General features: G+C 37.7%; 1 protein-coding gene across 8 annotated transcripts in view; it reads left to right on the top strand.

The window, feature by feature from the left end:
* The window catches only part of UTRN (utrophin), a 596,706-nt gene that overhangs the window by 154,178 nt on the left and 422,220 nt on the right, over positions 1-20,308 (top strand). For all 8 annotated transcript variants that reach the window (XM_033235159.1, XM_033235162.1, XM_033235163.1 and 5 more), the window contains 9 exons: positions 118-299; positions 1,282-1,432; positions 2,904-3,023; positions 7,945-8,046; positions 10,885-10,992; positions 11,275-11,454; positions 12,287-12,456; positions 16,457-16,580; positions 19,962-20,049. In XM_033235159.1, the coding sequence (XP_033091050.1) occupies positions 118-299; positions 1,282-1,432; positions 2,904-3,023; positions 7,945-8,046; positions 10,885-10,992; positions 11,275-11,454; positions 12,287-12,456; positions 16,457-16,580; positions 19,962-20,049 (1,225 nt within the window). The remainder of the gene's footprint in view (positions 1-117; positions 300-1,281; positions 1,433-2,903; positions 3,024-7,944; positions 8,047-10,884; positions 10,993-11,274; positions 11,455-12,286; positions 12,457-16,456; positions 16,581-19,961; positions 20,050-20,308) is intronic.

The raw sequence follows: 20,308 nt of genomic DNA, 5'->3' as shown, positions 1-20,308 counted from the left end.
CTAGGCTACCTTTTTTCGCATCACTGACATTTAGGTTAGGCATTAGCAATTTGTTCAGTTTTTTTTTTTTTTTTTGCACTGAGTAACTCACAAATTATACCAAATGTCCCTTTCTAGGCTTTTATGATGGAACTAACTGCACACCAGAGCAGTGTGGGCAGCGTCCTGCAGGCGGGCAACCAACTGATAACACAAGGAACTCTATCAGACGAAGAGGAATTTGAGATTCAGGAACAGATGACCCTGCTGAATGCTAGATGGGAGGCTCTTAGGGTGGAGAGTATGGACAGACAGTCCCGGTGAGTGGAAAGCCAAGAAATGCACTTAATTTCACAGGTTGCTTCGCACAGTTGAGCTCTAGGAGATGTCTGCATGTCTGTGAAAGCAAGATGATTACAGAACTTGCCTCGGAAAAGTAAGACTCTTTTCTATGGGTAATATTGCTGGAATTTTGCATGATCTTTGTTTCCTCTTTGGTGTGCTAGCCATACCAGAAGGTAAAAGTTGGAATACAGGACTTAACAAAAAGGGAAAAGAGGACAGGCCTGGTGGCTCATGCCTGTAATCCCAGCACTTGGGAGGCCGACGCGGGTGGATCACTTGAGACCAGGAGTTCGAGACCAGCCTGGGCAACATGGTGAAACTCTGTCTCTATTAAAAATACAAAAATTAGCTGGGCATAGTGGGCCACGCTTGTAATCCTAGCTATTTGGGAGGTTGAGGTATGAGAATTCCTTGAACCAGGAGTCAGAGGTTGCAGTGAGCTGAGATTCAGCCACTGCACTCCAGCCTGGGCAACAAAGTGAGACTGTCTCCAAAAAAAGGAAAAGACATTTCATATGGGCAGTTACTTATTTGCAATATTAAAATCAGCTAAACATTAACTTGGTGTGAAGACAGGACTATGTAGTATTGATCTACTTTTCCATTTTGTAACTTTTATTTTAAAGCTTTCTCATGGTTTATTTTATTTCATGTATTGTGTCTTTAGGAGCAAACTTCCACCTATTTAATAAGTAGGAGTTCCTTACTGAAGAAACAATGATTCTGATATGAATACAGGGTGCTGTTATTTGCATTCTTTGTCTGCATTTAATGAACTCCATTTAGGAAAAAATAAAAGTTTACTTTCCTGGCTTCTATATTTAAAGACTAAATGCTACCTAGAATGTTTAGACAAGGGTGTTTTCCCTTGCCCTGTATCTCTGGTGCCCAGAATGTATATTTGACTTTGCAAAGGGAAAAGGCTTATAGGAGTAATGCTGTGCTCCCCATGGGCAGGCTGCACGACGTGCTGATGGAACTACAGAAGAAGCAACTGCAGCAGCTCTCCACCTGGTTAACACTCACAGAGGAGCGCATTCAGAAGATGGAAACTTGCCCCCTGGACGATGATGTAAAATCTCTACAAAAGCTGCTAGAAGAACATAAAGTAAATCTGTCTCATATTTCTTTGATACCTTATCAAATATGAAAGAGCAGCACTTAGCATCTCAAAGGCTGATGACGTCTATCATTAACATGAAGTTGCGACACTTCTTCAGGGTTCTCTTCATTTAGCAGCTCAGAGGGTGGAATTGATGGGGATGAGACTTTTCTGAGCCAGGGATAAAAGGGCAGGGTAAAATTTTATATGTGATGTGCAGTTTTCTTATGAAAGTACATAGCTTTCATACAACTGGAGAAGGGTTCTTTTGACCCTGTAAGTGGTGAAGAACCCTACCATGTTGGTGTTCACATGGTGTGTGGGTGAAGAGCAAATTTTGAGAGGTGTCTGTACCTAAACCTTTAAGGAGAGCTATTTCTTTGTCTGTGATCCAGGAAAGCATCAGGCGTTACGGGAGGAACCGATATTAGTTAGGCAATTTAATTTGGTCACAAGTTTAGGAGATAAACTTTTCATAGTTAAGATAAGGAAAGGTAGAATAAAATATGCTCTGTGTAAACTGAAGACTTTATTGATCAGTGAAACATTGAGGTAGCTGATGCGTAAAATTTTAGGGATACATTAAACACACCTCTGAGAAGCTTGTGAGAACACTATTGATAGTGTTTAAATACATTTTCTTTCTTTCTTTTTTTTGAGATGGAGTCTTGCTCTGTCACCCAGGCTGGAGTGCAGTGGCAAAATCTCAGCTCCCCTCTGGGTTCAAGTGATTCTCCCACCTCAGCCTCCCAAGTAGCTAGGACTACAGGCGTGTGCCACCACGGCTAGTTTTTTGTATTTTTAGTAAAGTTGGGGTTTCACTATGTTGGCCAAGCTGGTCTTGAACTCCTGACCTCAAGTGATCCACCTGCCTTGGCTTCCCAAAGTGCTGGGATTACAGATGTGAGCCACCATGCCCAGCCTATAAATTTTCTATACACATGTATCCAATGACCATGCTCTTTTCATGGAAAAGGTGAGAGAATCTAAGGTGTCCATACTTCCTTAGCCACTTTATTGGGTAACTAATCAGAGTAACTTTTGGCTATCATGTAGCATTCTACTTATCTCTTTATACCATCCTACACTAGATAAAATGATCTCTGACTTGGTATATTTAAGCTCTGGACTTTTTTGCTTTACCACTTCTACATTTTTGTCTTAATTCTTAGTATGGACACTCAACTCCTTTATGCTATATATTCTGAGGTAGGGTCAGAACTTGAATAAAAATGGTGGTATCTCCATTTGCAGTCTGTTATAACATTGCATCCTCAAACTGCCTTTGTTGATAATGGAATGTAAAGATGTATAATAGGATTAGTTTCATTAGTAGAACACTTAGGGTACTGACTGGAAATTTAAATACGATGCTTCATTAACTGTCCTTAATTACTATTGACAACTGAGTGCATTTTAAATAGGATCACATTTAGAAAGAGTAGAAATAATGGTTTATCTTAATTTTTTTCTCTAGAGTTTGCAAAGTGATCTTGAGGCTGAACAGGTGAAAGTAAATTCACTAACTCACATGGTGGTCATTGTTGATGAAAACAGTGGTGAGAGTGCTACAGCTATCCTAGAAGACCAGTTACAGGTAAGGGCCCTGTAAAGTTGGATAATCCTGAGGGACCTGTGATCTGAGACCCAATTACATATTGCTCTTGTTCTTCATGTACTTTCTCATTCTTCATCCAGAAGGGTAGAAAAACCTACCTTTGGATGTACTTCCCAGTTGGGATTCTACAGTGTATGGGCTACAGGAGTACCCAGGTATTGATTCCTTTACTTAAGCTCTTGGGGTGAATGAGTGAGATTGGTTACAGTCCCCAGCTTCCTTGTGCATAATGACAAGATTTAGAAGCACAGTGTGTTAGTCCGTTTTCACACTGCTGATAAAGACACACCTGAGACTGGGAAGAAAAAGAGGTTTAATAGACTTACAGTTCCATGTGGCTGGGGAGACCTCACAATCATGGCGGAAGGGAAGGAGGAGCAAGTCATATTTTACATGGATGGTGGCAGGCAAAGAGAGAGAGCTTGTGTAGGGAAAATCCCTTTTTTAAAACCATCAGATCTCGTCAGACTTATTCACTGTCACAAGAACAGCAAGAGAAAGACCTGTCCCCATAAATCAATTACCTCCCACTGGGTTCCTCCCTTGAAATGTGGGAATTGTGGGAGTTACAATTCAAGAGACTTGGATGGGGACACAAGCAAACCATATCATTCTGTCCTGGCCCCTCCCAAATCTTACGTCCTCACATTTTACAACCAATCGTGCTTTCCCAACAGCACCCCAAAGTCTTAACTCATTTCAGTATTAACTCAAAAGTCCACAGTCCAAAGTCTCATCTGAGACAAGGCAAATCCCTTGTACCTATGAGCCTGCAAAGTCAAAAGCAAGTTAGTTACTTCCTAGATACAATGGGAAAGCAGGTAAAGAGTAAATAAATCTGTTTCAAATGGGAGAAACTGGCTCAAACAAAAGGGCTACAGTCCCCATTCAAGTATGAAATCCGATGAGGCAGTCAAATCTTAAAGCTCCAGAATGATCTCCTTTGACTTCATGTTTCACATCCAGGTCACGCCTATGCAAGATGTTGGTTCCCATGGTCTTGGGCAGCTCTGCCCCTGTGGCTTTGCAGGAAATATCCCCCTCCTGACTGCTTTCATGGGCCAGTGTTGAGTGTCTGCAGCTTTTCCAGGTGCACGATGCAAGCTGTCAGTGGATCTACCACCCTGGGGTCTGGAGGACGGTGGTGCCCCAGTAGGGACTCTGTTTGAGTCACATTTCCCTTCTGCACTGCCCTAGCAGAGGTTCTCCATGAGAGCCCCACCCCTGCAGCAAACTTCTGCCTGGACGTCCAGGTGTTTCCATACATCCTCTGAAATCTAGGTGGATGTTCCCAAACCTCAATTCTTGACTTCTGTGTACCTACAGGCTCAACACCACAAGCCAAGTCTTGTGGCTTGCACCTTCTGAAGCCATGGCCTGAGCTGTACCTTTACCCCTTTAGTCATTGCTGGAGCAGCTGGGATTCAGGGCGCCAAGTACCTAGGTACAAGGCACGGGGACCCTGAGCCCAACCCATGAAACCATTTTTCCCTCCTAGGCTTCTGGGCTTGTGATAGGAGGGACTGATGTGAAGCCCTCTGACATGCCATGGAGATGTTTTCCCCATTGTCTTTGTGATTAACTTTTACCTCGTTGCTACTTATGCAGATTTCTGCAGCCAGCTTGAATTTCTCCTTAGAAAATGAGATTTTCTTTTCTATTGCATTGTCAGGCTGCAAATTTCTCAAACTTTTATACTCTGTTTCCCTTATAAAACTGAATGCCTTTAACAGCACCCAAGTCACCTCCTGAATGCTTTGCTGCTTAGAAATTTCTTCCACCAGATACCCTAAATTATCTCTCTCAAGTTCAGAGTTCCACAAATTTCTAGTATAGGGGCAAAATGCTGCCAGCCTTTTTGCTAAAACATAACAAGAGTCACCTTTGCTCCAGTTCCCAAGAAGTTCCCCATCTCCATTTGAGACCACCTCAGCCTGTATTTTTTTGTTTATATTGCTATCAGCATTTTTTTGCAAAGCCATTCAACAAGCCTCTGGGAAGTTTCAAACTTTCCAACATTTTTGTCTCTTCTTCTGAGACCTCCAAATGTTTCCAACCTCTGCCTGTTATGCAGCTCCAAAGTCACTTCCACATTTTGAGGTACCTTTTCAACAGCACCCCACTCTACTGTTACCAATGTACTATATTAGTCCATTTTCACACTGCTGATAAACACATACCTGAGACTGGGAAGAAAAAGAAGTTTAATGGACTTAAGTTCCATGTGGCTGGGGAGGCCTCACAATCACGGCAGAAAGGAAGGAGGAGCAAGTCACATCTTACATGCATGGCAGCAGGCAAAGAGAGAGAGCTTGTGCAGGGAAACTCCCCTTAATAAAACCATCAGATCTTGTGAGACTTATTCACTGTAATGAGAACAGCACAGGAAAGACCTGCCCCCATGCTTAAATTACCTCCCACCAAGTTCCTCTCAAAAAATGTGGGAATTGTGGTAGTTATAATGCAAGATGAGCTTTGGATGGAGACAGGCAAACCATATCACACAGGAACTGATCTTATTAAGTGGTCCACTGACTTCTCAGAAGCACTTGAGGAGTTTGTTAAAATGTGGATTCCTAGGCCTACCCATAACCTAAATCTAAGTGAGGGAGGGGTGCAGTGAATTTGCAATGTAAGAAAAATTATGTGCATACTAAAATTTGAGAATTTCATCTGGTAGAATTCAATATTTCACTGTTTTCAGTAGATTAATATGTGAATTTCAACACATATTATTTCAACACATATATTCAACACATAGTTTTGGAAACCCTCCAAAATTGCTTCTTTTTGCACAAGGCAATAGTGGATCTTTACAAGTCTTTAACAAATAAATGTATTGGTATTTCATTTGAACAATACTTAGATTTCCTGATAAGACGTTGCCAATTTATTTAAATGTGATGCCTCATTAAGTGAGGCAATCCAAACTGTAGTTTCATCACATGAGGTCCTTTTGCTTTTGTAATATTTAAAGTCAGCCAGTGTTTCCAAGACTTGTATGTGGTAGTTAGTTATTATAACCTGAGAGCTAAGTATTCATGCCTTGACTATTTAGCAGTGAGGAATCTGAGATTCAGAGAGGTTAAGTAGTTCTCCTGAGATTTAAATAGACAATGAGTTATCATGCTGAGACTAGAAACCTATCTTTTGGTTCTTAAGTTTTCTTTTTCTTTTCTTTTTTTTTTTGCATATATAAACAATTTATTAAACAATATGAGAAATAAGATACATGGAAAATAAAACTTATAGATTTAATAAAATAAAACAAAGAATTTTTTTTGAAATACTAATAAGATATATACATTTTATTGAATCTTTTAAATAAATGCTTTGAAACATTTATATTCTGATATTTGTTTTAAAAAGTTTGAATTTCAAGTGAATAAGAGTATTAATTATAAAATATATCTTGAAAATGATATTAACTCATGCAATATTAGCAAAATAAGCTAATTAATTTGAAAACTAAAATTAAGCTTTTACAGAAGATAAATATTACCAAACCAGAATTAGGAGACTTTAAAAGCTTGAAGACCTCAATAACCAAATAAAACATGGATTTGGGATTCAAGTATCTGCTTGCCTACAACCTGCTTTAATCCTCTACCTTCAATTCAAATATACAAGCTCAGATCATATATTTTTTACAGATAATCCATTTTCTGCTTAATATATACATATATACACACACTCATCTATTACAAACGATTGCAGTACAGGGAATGCAGGGAAAAAATGTCAGTATCTATTTTATTCATTGAATGGGCTTTGAATAATGTAGATACTAAACTTTCTGAAATTCAGAACAGTGACACAAGAAAGAAAATCATTAGTCCAAAAATGTATTAACATTTTGTTAATAATAATAATTTCCAGCATGTTAATAATGATTTATAAACAAAATTGTATGTGAAATCTCATCTAGCATAGTTAAAAACAAAAAGTCGACCTACCTAAAATGTTTTATTGCAATGCTAAGATGGCTTAATATAAAACAACACTGTTAATATAATTCAGTCCTTTAAACAATTAAGGTGAAAAATGTACAAATACTTAACCTCTTTAATGTCAGGTTCTTAAGTTTTCTACGCTTTGCACTATGAAAAGCATATTCTCGTATTAAGTATCAAAATAGTATAATGTGAATTAAATAATTCTTGTTCACATATATATAGTACAAAAATAGATTTTAATATTTGTTAATCATTTATAAAATTGTAATGATTTTGGCAGAAAAAATCATGAAGAGTGATTTTTTATAATTAATAACATTTATCTATTTAGTATTGCTGATACTAATAAGATTCTGTTGCTAGTTTATGTAACTTATGGGGAATTTTTTTATGGATCACATAATGTAAACAGATCATTTGATTTTTTTATTGTCTCATAAAAATTCTCTTATTCAAAACAGTTTTTGTAAGTTAAACATTTTTCATAATTTTGGTATTACAGATGAAAATTTTCTTGTCATGTAAAAGAGAGTTAAGGAATATAACAGACATGCAGGTTTTTTTAGGTAAAAATTGTAAAAATTGTAAAAATTTGAAGCACAAAAAGTAGATATGTTTGCTGTATTTTTTTCATAATACGTAAAAATGTCATATTGTCATGAAAACAATTCAGACAATAGTTCAGACAGTAGTTAAGACAATAGTTCTAGTTATGCTAGTTTCTAGCTATGTGAAATCATTTGTTTAATGCTATGGAAATTAGTTTTTCTAATTCATACATTTATAGGCCTAGTCTGTGTTATTTTAAAGAAACTTTTATAAAAATACTTTTTATAAGTTGCTATGGTATAATAAAGAACAATGGAAATCATGAATTCCTTCAAGGATTGTGGTAACTCTCTCTTAAGGCTGTGTTGACAAAGGATGGTTTCTCCTTTTCCTAGAAACTTGGTGAGCGCTGGACAGCAGTATGCCGTTGGACTGAAGAACGCTGGAATAGGTTACAAGAAATCAATATATTGTGGCAGGAATTATTGGAAGAACAGGTATGAAACTGTTTTCCATAAGGGGCAAAATAAATGGTGAAAAGTAACCCATCTTTTATTGTGACATTAGAATAAAGTTGCCTTGTTTACTTTTCTTTGAAAGGGAAATATATAAATAATTATTTTAAAGATCAAATTTCTATCCAGTTGGTAGCTGATCATGAAGCTTATTCATAGAGATTATGTCATTTGACTCCATTAATTTGACCTGTTTTCATTACTTGGAATGTTAGTACTTGGATATGCTATTTTCATGATTTGTTTGACATTATAGTTATTAGTGAATTTGTATTGGGTGATGTGTTTGAATTTGTGTCGACACAAGGCCTAGCATATAATTTGTGCTCAATAAATAATGAATGATGAATCCACTCAATACATTACGAACTTTAATTCCCTATATTTTTTCTTGATTTTTAACAAATATTGAAATTAATGAGAAAATATTATTTAGCAACACCTTTGATTTAACACTGGGTTAATTGCATATTTTTTCCACTAAGTGTTACCACAGCAAATGAGCCTGTTGTACAAAGCTGCCACGTTAATTTTTCAATAGGAGTTCTCTTTGCCCGTTCTCTGTCCTTCCAGAAAAGCAACCATCGAAACGAAATACAAACAAGCAAAACTTTTCTCCCCAAATGCCAAACAGTTGCGGTTTAAAAAATAAGCAGATACTGGCCTGGCGGGATGACTCACGCCTGTAATCCCAGCACTTTGGGAGGCCGAGGCGGGCAGATCACTTGAAGTCAGGAGTTCAAGACTAGCCTGGCCAACATAGTGAGACCTTGTCTCCACTAAAAATATAAAAATTAGCCAGGCGTGGCGGCGAGCACCTGTAATCTCAGATCCTCAGGAGGCTGAGGCAGGAGAATCACTGGAACTTGGGAGGTGGAGGTTGCAGTGAGCCGAGATTGCGCCATTTTACTCCAGTCTTGGGGACGAGAGCAAGACTCCCTCTAAAAAAAAAAAAAAAAAAAAAAAAAAGCAGATACTCTATTCCTGCATCTCTCAGTGTCCATTTTGATTCTTTTAAATACTTTTCATTTCCATCTATAAGAAGCAACTATATTCTCTTCAGGGGAAAAAACCCAAGTGTATAATGTTTTGTGGCTTACTAAATATGGTGGCAGATAGTACATCTTAAAAAGTAGGTTACAGAATTTGTCCAAATATAAATTGGTCATGACTACTTCCCCCTCCCTCAATCTGTGGTCACATTTTTCTTGTTAGGAATCACAAAAGGGACCTGATTCTGATTTCTGAAATATTTACATTTCACTTTACAAATATTTGCATTTCACTTTATAAATATTTACGTTTATTGTGAACCTTGTATTTAGGCCGAAGAGCCTCATAGAATAGTTAAAATTTTACTTCAATAATGACACTGAAAAGGCCAGGCGCAGTGGCTCACGCCTGTAATCCCAGCGCTTTGGGAGGCCGAGGTGGGTGGATCACTTGAGGTCAGACCAACAAGGTGAAACCCGTCTGTACTAAAAATACAAAAAATTAGCCAGGTGTGTGGTGGGCACCTGTAATCCCAGCCACTCGGGGGGCCCTGGAGGCTGGAGAATCTCTTGAACCCAGGAGGCAGAGGTTGCAGTGATCCCAGATGACACCACTGCACCCCAGTCTAGGTGACAGAGTGAGACTCTGTCTCAAAAAATAAAAATAATAGTAATAATAATAATTGCAGTAGAAGACATTGATTACTAGAGTAAACCATTGTGTTACTCTTCTCTCCAGTAAAACAATTACAAATTTGGAAATAATTTTAATTTGATGATAAAAAATAGTTTAAAAGTAGAGTGGCTGACCTTTCAATCGTGTTCTATAATGATCTGACATTTTAACTATGCATTTTGTGTGTGTGTGTAATATCTACATGTTCTGTCTTACAGCATCATTATTTATGTGCATATCTTACCAGCCTCACTAGAGTGAGGACAGTATCCATATTTGTCTCTTATTTTCCCAATGTTCATTTTTTTGGGGGGTGAAATATAGAGGCAAGGAATAGTTGTTAAATATTTAATTGATAAATAAAATCACTGAGAAAGAATTGATTCCATTGCAAATACAGAACCAGTTTTTTTTCCTCCTTACTAAATAGAAAAGGGTTTCTGCCCTGAATGCTACATTTTGGGAAAAATTATCACAACGTAGCTACAGTTGTTTTCCATCCCTTCTTCAGGATTATCTCTCTACATAATTGAATATCCTTTGCTTAGAAAACACGCATTGTTGGCCAGTGAAGTTTAAAAATCCTTACATGGGCTTTGGGCGATCTTCAAAGTCCCTCCTTTAATCATAATCGCTGTTAAACCTTGAATGCTAGGGTGGATTTCCTACATGATGCCATGGAAAGACCATTGGTTTTGGGGTGTGGACCCTTGACCCAGCTCTGCTGTTAACTAGCCAAGTGATCTGGGACATGTAACTTGAATTATCTTTCCTCCCTCTCTAAAATGAGGGGCTGGGACAAGACAATCTCCCAGCTTTCTTCTGCCTCTAGAAAGTTATAATGTAACTCCTTTGGAGACTTACGTAGTTGGATTTTCCCTTTTCCCTCCACTTATCTCCTTGAGAATTAGGTTTAATTCCCTAGGTATGAGGCTAATGTCAGATTGTTCTGTTACAAATCTGAGAAGGATAATATTTTAAAGAAAGGTGTCTTTCTGGGTCATTTGTGCCTCAGACTTAGGTGTTTGAAGGCCTTATCCCCAGGTAAGGGTGAAGCCTCTAATAAAATAAAAGTTAGAAATTTGGATGCATGATTTAATTGAATTACCAAATGATTCTGCAGATAAAGTCAATTTTTGTTGTTACTTGTAGTGCTTGTTGAAAGCTTGGTTAACCGAAAAAGAAGAGGCTTTAAATAAAGTCCAGACAAGCAACTTCAAAGACCAAAAGGAACTGAGTGTCAGTGTTCGACGTTTGGCTGTAAGTCATGGGGTTGTCAGCATCTGTGTTGTAAGCCTATAATATCTTAATGTTTTCTAGCTAATGGTTAATACAATTTAGTGAATACAGATTACAGCTCATTACCTAGAATTAGACTGCTGCCCTGTAACAATCTGGAACTACAAATCTTACCTTTTAGCATAGTGAGCTGCAAAGCACGTACATTTTACTATAAAATATACATGTTTAAAATTTTTGGCTGGGGAAGGGAAGATAAAGTCCTGTTAAAAAGAGTCATCTAATAAACATCTGAAATACTAGATTTTGAAGGAAGACATGGAAATGAAACGTCAAACATTGGATCAGCTGAGTGAGATTGGCCAGGATGTGGGACAATTACTTGATAATTCCAAGGCATCTAAGAAGATCAGTAGTGACTCAGAGGAACTGACTCAAAGATGGGATTCTTTGGTTCAGAGACTAGAAGATTCCTCCAACCAGGTACTTTTTGATTTGGATGGTATGTTGTACCATGAAGTAAACAATTGCAATTTAAATGTTCAGGTTAGTTTTAATTTGTATGAAATAAAAGAGTAGTAGACAAACTAAAAAGTTGGTTCCTTATACCTGATGAAAAATTGACATGTGAAAATTGCCTTCAGTTTTCTAAAGTAAGTTTTAATAGATTCTCTTAATATCCTGTAATTTAATTCATAGTAACTGATGACACTTAGCCAATAAATAATTTTAACATCTTAAATCTTAAGTAATCTTATTAATCTTAAAAATATTTTAATGAATTAGTCAAACATAAAACATTGGTTTGTAGACAGATGTTCTTAGCAGCATTATTTATAATAGCCAAAAAGTGGAACAACTCAAATATCCATACACAGATGAATGGATAAACAAAATGGGGTGTATGCATACAATACAATATTATCTGATAATACAAAAGAATGAAGTATTTACACATGCTACAACATAGATGAACCTTGAAAACACTATGCTAAGTAGAAGAAGCCAATCACAAGATTATATGCACTATGATTCCATTCACAGGAAATGTCCACAAGGGGAAAATCCACAGAGACAGAAAGTAGATGCATGGTTGCCACTGGTGGAAGTGGGGAATGGAGAGTGATGGTTTATGGGTATGGGATTTCTTTTTGGGAGTGATAAAATGTTCTGGAGACAGAGTGTGAGGATGATTATACAACTGTATAAATATACTAATAACCATTATATATTTCAAAGAAAATTTTATAGCATGTGAATTATATCTCAATGAAGTTGCTATAAAAATTGAAATTTTGGATGGCTTTTATTTCAGGTGACTCAGGCTGTAGCAAAGCTGGGGATGTCTCAGATTCCTCAGAAGGACCTTTTGGAGACTGTTCGTGTAAGAGAACAAGCAACTACAAAAAAATCTAAGCAGGAACTGCCTCCTCCTCCTCCCCCAAAGAAGAGACAGATCCATGTGGATATTGAAGCTAAGAAAAAGTGAGAAGAGATAGAGTAATTGTTCAAACCCAATATTGTACATACTGTATTTTCTACTTGGTGCCTATTTCATACTAATCATTAATCATAGGCAAGTCTAGACATAATAATTATCATTATTATGAAAAGTCAACTACTGAACCACCCACCGCCCCTGTCTTCTGAATATTCTACTTGGCACCAGCTAAGCATCTACTTGGATAATTTTATTTATCCTATGTTCAATTGGGAGAACTCTGTGATCGAACCTTTCTTTCTTCCTTTCTCGTCATTCTCCTTGGAAGGATATGATTGTCCATGACTGTCTTTTTATTCTTTCTTTCACTGTTCACAACTCGACAGTTTTGCTTTAGGTAGACATCCGTATTCTTGGTGGATCTATTTCCTCCTCTCACCATTAAAAAAATCCTTAATTCAGGGAAATAATTCATTTCTAGTGTCCTTTTTTCTCCCCTTTCTCCCTTATTCTTTTTCATGTTTTGTTGTTTCCTTTATTAATTTCTTTGTCAGATTAATTAACATATTCTTTATATTTGGCTTAAAGATCCATCTTTGTCATAAAATATTTCTTTTAGTCTTATTGATTCAAAAGAAAACTCAGGATCTCTTGAAGAAGAATAATCACAGCTGACATATATTGAGCTTTTACTGATGTCAGCTATTCTATTCAACTCTACTGTGTGCAGGTACTGTACCTGACATGAACTACAGCAGGTAATCTTCAAAGCAGTCTTTGAGTAGTACTGTTATTCTCTCCCTCTTACAGTAGAATCCTATGCTTGGGTAAATGGGCAATTATTTTGGGCCTGAATAAAAATTATACGTTTCTCCAACTTAGCTTTTGTTAAGAAGGCAACATTCCAGTGTTACCAGATGGTTTTTATTTTGATAATAAGGCTATGTTTCTGCCTCCTAATAGCATCTCCTTGTAGGACCAGTGTATCTCTGAGTTGCAAGCAGCAGTTGTGGAACCTTTACTTTTGGAGCCAAGACAGCACAGGAAAAAGATGCTTCTAATGTTAATATTAGCATAGATCTCACATTTCCTCAGTGGATATTATCTGCCAGGTGTATCTGGCAGTGTATCTCTCCAATACTGACTTTGTGCATTTGGAAGCACAGAAGGTTGTCAAAGACTAGACTACATAACTGTGAAATCTTAAACATGACTGTATTGTATAGGGTACTTTGTGCTGTAAGAAACAGAATACCATGCCCAAAGTGTCTTAAACAATGAGATCATTGGTAATCCCATATTACAAAACTTCCGGAGGTAGGGAAGTTCTGTTTTAATGGAAGGGTGTGGTTCAGCAACCCTTCATCTGCAGTCTCTTGTCATTCTTGTCATTCTAAGGCTTTTACCCTTAACCTTGTCTTCTTAGCAGACTCCTTTCCTGCTCTCCCTGATCCCCTGGTGCATGGGAAGTTGAAACTATCTGGCCTTTTGAGTCTCTGTAGTTGTGTTTTGGGGACTCCAACTGCAAGGAAGAGTTATGGAGAGAGGGTGTCTGTTGTGTGGGCAACCAGCTGCGAGGACTCCAGTTATGGACTCCACCACTTGACTGATGCAGACATTCCTTCAGTGAATTCTTGGATGAATAGAGGCTTGAATACATCCATTCATTACAGTGAAATCTCATTATTATAGAAAAGTCATTTTCATGCTCAAATTCTGCCGCCTCTAAGTCTACCTACATGTGCTAGCTCTTTTGGAATGATAGGGAGAGCCACATAGCCTTTTTCAATATGTGACCTCCTCAGCCTTTTATATCCCAGTTTTTATTGTTATAAAGTACAGAGGATCCTTAACCATTCCTATTAAAATGGTTTCCAGACCCTTTTATATCTTCTGTATGCTCTGGAAACCACTGTTAGTTTGCCTTAAAATGGACTACCCCAATAATCGAGGGCCTTAAATGACTGCTTAATGCAGTGCCTAGTTTAAAATATATGCTTAAAAAATGGCAGCTCATTTCCACTTCTCTTCCCTTGGTGCTGCTGTGGTGGTGGTTTTTACCAGCTCAGGGCACAGTGGGACAGTCATTTCCTAGAATGTAGATACATGTTCCTGTGACCTGCGATCATTGCATCACTCTTGCCTGTATTCAAAGCAGATGCTGACTGAGTCTCCGAGGTCATTGTAAATGTGTGATTTTTAGATGACCGTCTCTTCTCTGAAAGATTAAATAGAAAGCTGCTGTTAAGATGACAGGAGGAACGTATCCCTGTTTGAGCAATACCTTGACCCCAGTTATTTATCTAGAGCATCACAAAATCCCTCACATATTACAGGGAAAATCTACCTTGATGAAAAGATAAAATATTCATAATTCACCAGAAACATTTTAAGCAAAGTTCCTCACAAGAATCAGCAGTAATGACTTGTGCCACTGCTTAACGTACCGAGAAGCTCTGTGGGGGGGGGTACTAGTTAAGAAGACAGACAGTCTCGGTTTGAATCCCAGCCTCACCCTTTGTTAGCTTTGTGACATGGGACAGTTACTGAAAACCTCTGTGAGTACAGTGCCTTCATCTCTAAAGGGGATAATAATAGTGTATACTTCATAGGATGCTGGTGAGGATTCCTTGAGTTAATAATAGACATAAAACACTCAGAAAGGGACCGGGTAGAGGGCCAGCCATCAGTGATTGTGGCTCGTCTTGTTCCTCCTTGCTGTGGTTTTGACCAACCTTCTCAACACCTGTCAAACCTGTCCTTTAGTCTTCCCTCCCACTGTTACTATCTTAATTGTGACTCCTGTTGCTTCACAGCCTATTCTCGGCTCTTGTCTCTCTTTAATGCCTTCTCCTTGGTGAACAGTAAAGGATAAATAGAATCATGTCAGTTGCATGCATAGAACTCTTCCTAAGCTCTCAGCTGCCTTTGGGTTAAGTCCAAACTCTTAATACATCCTGCAGAGCCTTCCTGTAGCTGGTCCATGTGATTCTTGGCCACATGGTCAATTGTCCCTCCCTTGTGAGTTCAGTACTCATTATTCTAGACACGCCTAACTAATACTTGCAGTTTGCAAGATGTGATCTTCCCTTTGTTTGCTTTCCCTTGCCAAGGGAAATTCCTCAGTATAATGCTGTCGTTCTCCTCTAGGAAGCCATCTGTGCCCCGATTGGATTAGAAGCCACTCCTGTGAATTCCTGGAATTAGCACCTAGCAAATTCTTTTGTTATTGCCTGTTACTTTCCATTGCTTACTAGACTAGAAGCTCCTTGGGAGCCGAGATTTTTTTCTGGTTCACTTTCATATCAAGAGTCCAACCCAATGCCTGACATTTAGTAAGGCTCAATCATTACATATTGAACAAAAGAAGATGTTAATCTTAGGAATATCTGTACTTGTTCTTTGCTGATGATCTAACCAAATCTGGTTTTTATTATCTACAAGCATTTATAAAAATACAAGTGATTCTTTGTAAAGGTAAACATTGTTTTAATATATAAAATTTTAAAAATTGTTATTTAAGGCCAGGCATGGTGGGTCATGACTGTAATCACAGCACTTTGGGAGGCCAAGGCAGGTGGATCATGAGGTCAACCTGGCCAACATGGTGAAACTCTCTCTACTAAAAATACAAAAATTAGCTGGGCATGGTGGCGGGCACCTGTAATCCTAGCTACTCAGGAGGCTGAGGCAGAAGAATCGTTTGAACCTGGGAGGCAGAGATTGCAGTGAGCCGAGATGCCATTGCACTCAAGCCTGGGTGAAAGGGCAAGACTCCGTCTCGAAAAAACAATAACAACAGCAACAACAAATTATTTAATTATTTTCTTCAATTATTTATTAACCCTATAATATTATTACTTTTTTCATACTTTTAATTGGAAATATATTATCTTATTTTGCATGGTTACCCTATTTATGGGTTGCTGTTTTTGTGGGAGTGATAAAAATTATTACTGATGAGCATTTGGGTTGCTCTTTCTGGAGTCAAGTAAAACAATAGAAGAAAACATGACAAATGGTCACCTCTGAATCTTCAAACAGGTTTGATGCTGTAAGTGCCGAGCTGTTGAACTGGATTTTGAAATCAAAACCTGCCATTCAGACCACAGAGATAAAAGAGTATATGAAGATGCAAGACACTTCCGAAATGAAAAAGAAGTTGAAGGTAAAAAACATAAACCACATATATCCTAGTGCAAAAATAGTTCATCATGCTGGATTTTCTGCTGGAATAAAGACATTATGGAATTCAAAAGCCTCCTGTAAAATAAATGTAGGCAGAAGATAGCTTGTAGTGCATTGTAGTGAATTTTGAATCCATTCTGCTAGCTGTCATCAGATCCCTATTTGGAGGAGGGTTTTGTTTTCATCTTTGTCAATCATGGAGATGTACAGTGAGGAACACTTCTTATGGTGATCCAGTTAGTTGTACTACTTTTTAGTTAGTTTAGATCACCCTTAATCTGATATCTAATAATTTATGACTTTATATAAACGTTATGCTGAAGATGTTTTGCCTTCAGAATACAACAGACTATTTTAAATCAAAAAGTGTCTTCAATATATTTTCTTTAAAGTTGTAAAAAATAAATACAATTAAAAGGTGTGGGATCTTAGCCTTGCCGCTTTCCATGCTTATATGTGTTTCTGAAGAGTGTGATGGGAGCTTGTAGAACTTTTTTGTCCTTGGTGCTCATTTGTCTCCTACACATTACTGCAGTAACTATTTGGGCACCTGGTGTAAGTCTGCAATGGTTTTTGTATCAACAGTGGAGTTTTATTTTTAAAGAGTTTGGAGGATATTTTAGAAACAAGATGTGCATAAATATCTAAGGTTTAAATTGGAAAGTGGTGGGTGAAATGGGAATTGAGATGAGGCTGGGATTGCGGGTATCTCCCTGCAATCACAAAGTCCAGAGGGCGAGGTGGTCTGAGCTCGAACTTGCAAGAGGGCTTAGGGCACACTAAGCACAGGGAACTGTTTTCTTTGTCCAGAATGACCCACCTTTCTGTGTGGTTGAAATGTCCCCACTGCAGGAGGCTTCCCTTAACCTCACTAGAAAGAGTTCAGTGATTAATCTTTTGACTTCATGTGACTTTGGCCATGTCTCGATGAAAGCCCTTCTTGCATTTATGCTGTTGTTTGTTTATATGTCTGCCTGTTTATATGTCTGCCTGTGAGGGCTTAGAAATTGAAGATAATTTTCCATTGCACCCTTTTTATTCAGCACTTGGTAAAGCTCTTGTGGCTCATGGAAGCGGAGTGTGATGATTGTGGGTGGGCAGGGGGAATGAGGATGTTGCTGTGCAGGGAGCAACTTTATCAGAGCCCTCTCTGCACAGAGAGTTGGGAAAGCCAGAAGTGGGGCCTGTGTTACATCATTTCATATTCTTCTCACAGTTCTGAAAGATGGATAGATGATTTTAATGATCACTGACCACCCAATTCTAAAAGATATTCAGGTGGCAGAAAATTTAGTAGTAACAGTGATCTTCATGGAACAAGTTCCACAAAATATTGATAAATTAAAGTCTATCCTGTGACCCAGAACAATTTTACTGGCAGAAGCTGTTACTATATTTGGGAGGATAAAGTATGTAAGGCATGATTGGCGTTCCTTTGTGTTTCATTTAATATTTATCTAGAAGTTCATTTATTTTGTTTCAGACAAGTAGTAACAGATGCCAAAGATTTGGAAAAAAATATATAAAACAAAGAAAATTTCAGCATTATTCTAATCCCCTATTTTTCTTGCAAACTGAGGAAAGATCAACTTCTTCTTCTTCTTCTTCTTCTTCTTCTTCTTCTTCTTATTTAGTGAAGGAGTATCTTGGTCCAACAGATGAATTACCTGGGTGGAGAATCTATAGTCTAGTCTCCTGCCATCTTAAGAGGAAGCAAAAAATCTACTTGTAAAAAGGAGACAATTGCCTTTTTCTCGAGTTTGATGGTGACTTTTACATTGATCCTTAGTTAGACAAAAGTAAATGGTGTTTCTTAGAATCTCTTGCTAATATTCCTTGATCTTTGACTATAAGAAGGTTGTTCTACCTAGTCACAATAAACTTTGTGAAAATCAAAGTAGGATAGCTGAATTTATTTGATAGCACTTACATGTAAAGAATTTAGAATTGGGATTCTTCTCTGGATTTGTCTGGTTGAAGTAATACGGGTTGCTCAGAAGTTTTGATTTTGTTATGATGGATACTATTTGAATAGTTAATATATAAATATCACTTGGGGATGGAGGAATGGGAGAAAATTCAAATACTGAGTTGTGTGCACATATACTTGTGTTTGTGCATGTATACTTGATTTTACTTGCTTCATTCTTACTAGTTCTGTAAAGAATTTTGTCTTGGGAATATCAAACTATAGAGATACAAAAATGAAATTAAGAAGCATTTCGCAAACATAAAGAACAGAATGTGGGCTGGGCTTGCCATGGCTCACGCTTGTAATTCCAGCACAAGGAGGGAGGATTGTTTGAGCCCAGGAGTTTGAGACCAGCCTGGGCAACATAGGGAGACCCCCGTCTCTACAAAAAGTGAAAAAAAAAAAAAAAAAAAAAAATTAGTGGGGCGTGAGCTTACACTTATAACTCCAACTACTCTGGAGGCTGAGGTGGTAGGATCCCTTGAGCCCAGGAGGTTGAGGCTGTAGTGAGCCATGATTGTGCCACTGCACTCCAGCCTGGGTGACAGAGTGAGAAACTGCCTCAAAGGAAAAAAAAAAATGCTTTGGTTTGGCATCTAAAGCATATTTTCTATTTTAATTATTTAAAAATTATGTATGAAATAAGATTGTGCTTGAAGTTTACATTAAACCCTAGACTTAATATAATGGAAACAAATAATGCTGAGCCTCAAAATATTTGTATCCATTTTTCCTGTTTTCATCTTTTGACATGGGAGTTTTGCTCTGTTGCCCAGGCTGGAGTGCAGTGGTGCGATCTTGGCTCACTGCAATCTCTGCCTCCCGGGTTCAAGCAATTCTCATGCCTAAGCCTCCCAAGCAGCTGGGATTATAGGCATGCACCACCATGCTTTGCTAATTTTTGTATTTTTAGTAAAGATGGGGTTTCACCATGTTGGCCAGGCTGGTCTCAAACTCCTGACCTCCAGTGATCCACCCCGCTCAGCCTTCCAAAGTGTGGGGTTACAAGTGTGAGCCACCATGCCCGCCTATTCTTTTGCTTGTTAGTTAATTTTTGTTCAGCAACCTCTGTCATAACACATTCAATTCTTTTGACTCAAATCATTATTTTTATGGCATGGTGAACTCAGGGTATGTATGTAAATAGATATACTAGATCTAAAACATAATTTTAATTATTTCCTTCTGATAGGAGCTTATAATTATCATGTACATTTTTTTTTCTCATAAAAGAAACCAATGTCTTTTAGTTGCTGTGATTACTGTTTGAATTTACCTTTTCAGATTTAAAAAGGGTGTAGGAGGGACATTAAACCTAAAGATTTAAAACAGCAACATTATATTGAGAAGAAAGTTTGTAATATTCTTATGTTGGGACTTCATTTGCAGGCGTTAGAAAAAGAACAGAGAGAAAGAATCCCCAGAGCAGATGAATTAAACCAAATGGGACAAATCCTTGTGGAGCAAATGGGAAAAGGTAAAATCCTTGATTTTTTTTTCCCCATATTTTTCAGATGGTGGCATCAAATAATATTACAGTTTGCCCTATTAAATGTTTTGCTTTAACATTCTGATCCTCTTTTGGCTAGATAATTTTTTCAAAAATGTTTTTAGGCAGTAGAATCTTTTAAAAAATGAAATTTTATTCTGAAGCTGATTGTAAAAGAACAGATAAAAGCAAAGTTTTTCTGATTTTATATGGGGTCGGGGCTGGACACCCTGATACCTTAGCAGAA

This window comes from Trachypithecus francoisi, unplaced genomic scaffold (genome assembly GCF_009764315.1).
Source record: "Trachypithecus francoisi isolate TF-2019V2 unplaced genomic scaffold, Tfra_2.0 Lachesis_group15, whole genome shotgun sequence".
Taxonomy (NCBI): Eukaryota; Metazoa; Chordata; class Mammalia; order Primates; family Cercopithecidae; genus Trachypithecus; species Trachypithecus francoisi.
Note: the sequence above shows the minus strand (reverse complement) of the source record. Positions and strands in the feature narration are given on the sequence as shown.